This window comes from Ipomoea triloba, chromosome 9, assembly GCF_003576645.1.
Source record: "Ipomoea triloba cultivar NCNSP0323 chromosome 9, ASM357664v1".
Taxonomy (NCBI): Eukaryota; Viridiplantae; Streptophyta; class Magnoliopsida; order Solanales; family Convolvulaceae; genus Ipomoea; species Ipomoea triloba.
Genome location: NC_044924.1, coordinates 14,733,060 through 14,740,368, shown reverse-complemented (window position 1 = coordinate 14,740,368; position 7,309 = coordinate 14,733,060). Strand labels below are relative to the sequence as shown.

Genomic DNA, 7,309 nt, shown 5'->3' with positions numbered 1-7,309 from the left:
TCAGCCACCGAGGTCCGCCATTACTGCTATCGTCGACTGCGAAGAGACAAAAACCCGTCAAAACAAAGCCTTTTGGTTCCAAAACTAAAAAAGTAGAGAGAAATGGTAGGGAAATGAGTGGGGTAGTACAATCCCAATAGACACCCAGAGAAGCACCCCCAACCAGGCAAAAAACTACACACGCATCTAATTAATCCTTTGTCTAATCTAATACTTACCATTAATCTACACCCTCCATTATTACAAACCAATGCACCAGATTTGTCCTCACCATCCTCCATAATGTATTTGTCTTCATTTGAATACACACACAAATATATATATATATATATATATATATATATATATATATATATATATATAAAAGTATTTGATTCCCACTATCATTCTGATTCTAATGTTTGAACTAAATGTACCCCAAATTTACCAACAAATTTTTGTTTGGTAAATTGGTAGCAGCTAAATTGGTATAAGCAACTAATCTAATTTGCAAATTTACCAACAGTCATAAATGCTTTGACAATACAATTATTCGTTTGCATTTTACCTACGAAAGTAATTCTGCATGCCACTGTTTTATTTTTGGGGCCGGGGGATATTTTAACAACCTCAAGTTATTGTCTATAATCTAATTCGTTGTTTTATTTAGCAACGAAAGTTGTTTTAGCAACAAAACTTTTTCTAATAATTTTTATTTTTTCTTGTAGTGTATAGAGATACGAGAATGCAAAAATAAAGTAAAAATAAAAACATGCAACAAGAAAATACAATAATATAAAGAGATAAAAATACAAATAATGATAATAGAATTGAAGGTCGTAGTCTAATTAATTTCCTATTGTACTTCATCCAGCCACCAAGCATGGATTTATTGAATGTGATAAACATTCCTGTCCGACTTTTCGATATATACTCCATCACAGACAAACAAACAATAATACCGAATAATGTATAATTATTTTCACCACATCAAGTCTTCCATGATGTTGGAAAACATGAACTTGACATGCTCTTCAAGGACAGGAAGGCGATGCTTGTCGTTGTAAGTGTACATCATTGGAACCAATCTCGCTGCATTTAGACAAGCTGTTCGGAAAGGTGTAGGAATAGGGGTTGGAGAGATGCAATGCTTGTTTAGTAGCTTCCACTGCTGGGAAACCATATCTATAACATGCTGCCTTCCATCACCTAATGACCAATCTTGCTGCTCTTTGATGTAGTACTCCACGTAAGATCCATCTTTTCCTTCTTGTTCCTCATCCTATGATTTAACAAAATGAAAATATTAAGGGGGTGTTTGAGAGATAGTTGATAGGAGATTGACTTAGCTGATACAGTTATTAGCGGATTAGGTTAATGGGTTTCGCCAGCAGATAGCATTAGCAATTGTAGAAAAGTATTTGGTATATTAGTAAGATGATTACATATAAAATGACCTTTAAGAGTATGAGTGTATTATGTTATGTTAACCTCTAATGATAATGATAATGCTAATGATAATGATAATGATAATGATAATGATAATGATAATGATAATGATATTGATATTATTATTATTATTATTATTATTATTATTATTATTATTATAGAATTTATAGAAAAAACATATATTCACGAGCTTAGAAAGCTCCTAAACATTAATCACATGTCCCATTGGTGATTACCTTCACGATAATAGGTAACGGGCTTATGAGTTCTGTCGATGGGCTCAAACACCCTGTTGCCTAGTACTGTGAAAAGACAATGAGAGTAACGGGTCTGGCAGGCGATACTGCTAAACCCGTCTGCACAGTGCCGTTGGTTTTTTTTATTTTTTTTATTTTTTATTAGGGGTGTTTTGAGAAAAATAATTTATTTTCCCAAAAAGTTGCTTTGAGAAGTGTTTAGAATTTTAATGTTTTGGAGCAATAAGCTATTACAAAAAGTTGATTAACCAAACACTTGTATTGGCTATTTGACCAAGTCAACAATCATTATTGTGTGGACTATAAATAAAAAGTACATTATTTGAGTACTGAAATTATATTATTTTGTATATTATCAAAAACGTACATTCAGTATACAAATAGTGTATTTTTAGTATATTAAAAATATACCTTATGCCCTCCTATTTGGAGAGCCACAAAGTTGTCATTGAGTTACAAGCTATTTGGCGGAAAATACATTATTTGAATACTAAAAGTATATTATTTTGTATAATGTATATTTACTGCACAAATAATATACTTTTAATATATTAAAAATGCATTTTTTATGGTCTACATAACACTGTGTGGACCATGGTCCACACAATAATTTACCTCAAGCCAAATAGTCAACCGTGGTCAAACCAACTAAAATTGATTGATCAGCTATGTTACCAAATATGACCTAATCCATCGATCTTAAGAAGTATTATTCCTACAACATACCATGCATGATTTAATATAATAGATCGTATGTGTACACAAATTTTATTCACCTTTGCAGTTCCTAGGTCATCTAGGAGGCGAAGAATTGCAGCTACTGAAGATATAATGTCCTCAATATCTCTGGTTCCAGTGGACTCACCATAGCCCAAGAGAAAGAAAAGGTTGGTGAGGACCATGGGTACTCCCGAGCTTATAATCCCATTTTTTAAGTACTCCTCCGCCTTTGGTGAATCCCCAGAAGCAAACCACTTTGCTTCCGTTAGAAATGCATTGCACAAACTTGCCCACTGTCAACATTGTTATAAATGTTTATATATGACTTATCTATATAGGTTTTCGAGATTATATGAGAAAATAGATTATATTATGGAAAATTATACTATTGACCATGGTCCATTTTGCATTGTAGACTCTAATCTAAAATAAAATTTAGATTACGTGTGGAATTAACTTATTATGTGATTGCAGTTAATAAATTATGTGTCTTTAGATAAATTGAAGGCACGTAATATGTTAACAATAGACACATAATATGTTAACTACAATCATAGAATATGTCATTAACATATGTGCTTTCAATTTCATTACATACACATAATTTATTAATTGAAAGAAAATATGTTACCTATAGACAATACATAATTTTTAGAGAAAGGTCCATAATGCAAGGTGAAACTTGGTGCATGTATAACAATTGATAGATTATAGTGTACTATCTTACCGCTTCTTTCAAATAGTCCATAGGACTCCAACCAAACTCTTGGTAAACTACGTTGCTGATCTCATGTGTGGTGTCATGAATTATCTTGAGACACATTTTCATGTAACTTGGTAATTTATCCGCTGCTGAAAATTCCCATCTATTCTCCACATAAAAAGGAATAGAAAAAGGCAAACGAGTTTGATTAGAACAATTTAGTGAGGTTTTATGGGACAAGAAACTTTTTATGTGAGAAATGTAAAAAAAAAGAAAAAATGTATTACAAACCTATTGATTACTTCTGTGAAAAGAATAAGTTCATCAAGGGTACCATAAATATCAAAAATGTCATCCACCAAATAAACAAGGGAGATTGGCTTGGTTATCTCGATCCTCTGCTTAGACAAACATGGATCCTTGACCACAGCCATTGACCAAATATACCATTTGAGAGGTTGATTCCTAGCTAGCTTCAACTCTTCCGATACACCAAGTCCTTTCCACCATCTTACATTCATGACAAAAGTATAAACGCTAAATTATTAAAATGTATATAGATGGGAAAAAAAATGAATAAAGAGTTATGATAAAGTATTCCACCCACTTGAACACTTGAAGGATTTCTTCATGGTATATATATTGCACCAAGTTGAAATCCATTATTGCAAAATCTGCTAGGAGCTTCTCCCATTCGTTTTTGAGGTCCTGATTTTTAAGGTAGTTCATTGTTGTGAACCGAGCCAAGCTTTTGTGATAGGGATAGTGCATAGTGTTTTGAGCTATCAAGGCATGGCGATCATCAAGATGTGGCAATTTTTCCGTCAGAAAATGGGTAGTAAATATAGACGCCTCATCTAGAATGTCTTCGTCTTCCATGGACAGATGTGAGGCTTCATGCAAAGCCATGAGTCCCCTTATGTCTTCCGATAATGCATACTTAAACTTCATATTCTCACCTTTGAAGCTGTTGAACACATCTGTTACATTGTACATACAGTAATTAATAAGTGATAAAATATTGGCCTTGGTAAATAATCAGCCTATCAGCCAATTTTGGCTTATTTGATCACTATTAGTTGTTTGGTTAATAAGTTTTTTGTAACTCTAAAATACTAAAATTCAAAAGGCTACTCAAAATAGCATTTTCAATTAGCTTTTTGAGAAAAAAAATTATACCAAACAGCTATCAGCTAACAGCCAACCCAATCAGCCAACATTTTACAATCAGCTAATGTTATTAACAAATCATACCCTCTAACCCAAACAGCTAACAACCATTTACCAAACAGGGCCATTAACTTTTACAATTAACTTGAGAAAAAATTTAAATTCTTTGCAGTTAATTAATTACCTGCAGGGACATGGAAACCTTGTTGCCTTAACAATCGAAAACGAAGTGAAACTGCGTAAAGCTCATCTTCATTGTTATAAGCAAGAGTTTGAGAATCTTGGTATTGTTGCTTCAGACTTTCATGGATTTGATCTTCAAAGTAGTGATCCATACCAAACCGCTGCATGGTATCGATTAGCACAAGTCCTTTTAAACTGTCTTCTTTAACTTGATCAAACAAGTGACTCATCTTTTCCAATTGTTTCTGCTGATTCTCCACCTGCAAATATGCGTCTGTATTAGTGAATCATAATAGAATATATGACAGCAATTTTCTTTTCCATTTTTGTACTACATACCATATTAGGGTCATTCAAGGGGTGCTCGGGAGCACTGGATTGATGAGACCGTGCAATGGAATGCATCAAAGGTTTGATATTTTGTAGGTAGTGAAGAGGTGCCATGGGACTCTGCAAGTGTGGGTTATTTTGATACGTAAAATAAAGTTGATGATTCTCTCTAAAGAATGCGCTGAATTTATAGAAAAGCTAGTGCCTGGACGATCATTATACCATAGACCGGTCTACCATACAAGTGAACGAATTGCATAACATTAATTTTTAATATATAGGGTCCCCCATATATAAGGTGAACCAATTGCATAACATTAATTTTTAAAAGTTAATGCCTCCGATGGTCCTCCGAGTATTAACGATTTATCAGGTGTGGTCCCTTGACTTTTAAATGGCCTCGAATGGTCTTCCAAGTTTTAAAAATTAATCAGGTTGTAATTCTTAAAATAACCTGAGTTTAAAATGACCACGAGACGTCCTAAAAGGACCACAAATGGTTATTTTTTTAAACTTGGAGGACCATTGGAGGTTATTTAAAAGTCGAGTGACCACAACTGGTAAATCATTAATACTCGGAGGACCATTGGATGTATTAACTCAATTTTTAATATACTTTTATTTTCAGTATATTGAATTCTCATTTTTTGAAATTTTATTTTTAATATGTTGAAGGTTACCTTTTGGTATAATAATAATTAAAAATAAACGTTCAAGTACATTGAAAATGAAAGTTCAGTATACAAAAAATTAACATTTATCAATAGTTTACATCACAATGTGAACTATTATTCATAATATAATTTTTCCAACTAATTTAGAGACACTTTTATAATTGGCTATGTTTGGCAAACCTAGCTGAAAAGCTATAAGCTAGAAGCTGAAAACTGAATAGCTATTAAGCTTGTTGATTATGCTTAAAATTGTTTGGTAAAATTAACTTTTCAATAAGCTAATAAATGTAAAAAGATTAAAAATGACATCTTCATAAAATTTAAATATGTTTGTTTACGTATTAAAATTTAACATTTTGAAATGAAACTATTAGTATAATTATGATCTAGCATGTCGTAATGAAGTAGCAATATTGTTGCGAATCTCCATCTCAATAGAAGTCTCACTTAACCCAATACATCCAATGCAATCCTATTCATCATAATATACATACATACATACATACATACATACATATATACACTGGAGGTGCTTTCTCGCCATTGTATATACCTAAAAAAAAAGTAATATTACACTTATTTTTCGTTTTTCTTTAATTTTTATTCATTTTTTATACTTAAATAATTTCAGTTTCACCAAACTAGCTCACAAGACCATGTATCTATCTAGAGACGCTATACGTGTTAATCACGAGTCGCACAAACAACCTACCGGTTAGATCTTAGCTTTTATGTGCTCACACACGAGAGATCCAATAATTGATATTCTTTATTATTGGTGTGATTTGTTGAGACTTGCTTCAACAATGGGGTCAGGTTCAATTTCCACCAGAGAAATACAAGCATTACTTGAATCCTGATAATATGTGATTGGTATATATTATAGTCCTATCTTTTGATTCACATACTAGGTTCACCATCCGTGCATGAATGTAAGCACACCACATTCTCGTCAAATATCTTATTTAGACCATTTTAGTACAATCAGTAGTCCCTATTAACAAAAACTATCTCAATTATATTAATATTTGGTTGTACTCTTGATCGAAAGGAATTCTCATCACAGAATATAGTGTGATTAATTTTCATCATTGAATTAGGTGATCGAGGTGATCGAACTAAAAGAACAAACTGAAAGGATGCAAATATAAGTAAATTAAAGTACATGTCACCTTTCATTTGTTTTGTTGTTGATATTAATTACCAATTTAATTCTACGTACTAGTTATTTAGAGTTGGTTGATAATTACTAATTGAATTGTGTTAGTTATTTTGATCAACATGTAGTATTAGTAGTATGAGTTTGATATAACAAAGGCATGGCGACAGGTAGCATTAGTTGACTGAGGTGGATTGAACAGAGCTTAAGCAAGAATAAAGTTAGGAGTGTCTGTATAGATACAGATTTTGTCTTTGGGGGATGTACAGTCAATCTTCATATTGCAATAATAATCCTCTATTTATTGGGATTTTTTATATTTCATCTATATATTTTAGTTGAGCATTATTACCATTCATCTTATGCCTAAAGTCAATTTCATAAAAATTAAATATTACAAAATTTAATTGCATACAACTTTAGTTGGAGTTTTTTAATTGAATTATATTGAGCACATAAAATATGATGAAGAGATATATATAAGTGTTTGTTGAGTAGATGATAATGTTACATTGGGTGGATAGAAAATGGATATGAAATATTCAAAAAGAAAAACATAAGAGAAATTTTGGGTTTGATAAGAAAATATCAGTCCGTTTCGTTTGAAAGAATTAGAATTTCACTCTCATTTAATTCTTACATAATTCTAAAGGTAAATAAATTCCTTCGTGTGATTGAATGGGAT

At 32.0% G+C, this 7,309-nt stretch overlaps 1 protein-coding gene across 1 annotated transcript; it reads right to left on the bottom strand.

The window, feature by feature from the left end:
• Positions 1-746: 746 nt before the first annotated feature.
• Positions 747-4,955, bottom strand: LOC116030578 ((3S,6E)-nerolidol synthase 1-like). Its single transcript, XM_031272879.1, has 7 exons — positions 4,801-4,955; positions 4,463-4,721; positions 3,716-4,088; positions 3,400-3,618; positions 3,133-3,271; positions 2,462-2,698; positions 747-1,261 (listed from the first exon to the last, which is right to left on the bottom strand). Exons 1-7 carry the CDS (start codon positions 4,903-4,905, stop codon positions 962-964), a joined length of 1,632 nt encoding a protein of 543 aa, XP_031128739.1. The 5' UTR covers positions 4,906-4,955; the 3' UTR covers positions 747-961.
• Positions 4,956-7,309: the final 2,354 nt, after the last annotated feature.

Excerpts from the sequence above, each read along its gene's own strand:
- LOC116030578 (XM_031272879.1), bottom strand. The coding sequence starts at position 4,905 with ATGGCACCTCTTCACTACCTACAAAATATCAAACCTTTGATGCATTCC. Across the intron at positions 4,722-4,800 it reads CCTTGAATGACCCTAATATG|GTGGAGAATCAGCAGAAACA; the intron begins GTATGTAGTACA and ends GCATATTTGCAG. Across the intron at positions 3,619-3,715 it reads GAAATCCTTCAAGTGTTCAA|ATGGTGGAAAGGACTTGGTG; the intron begins GTGGGTGGAATA and ends CATGAATGTAAG.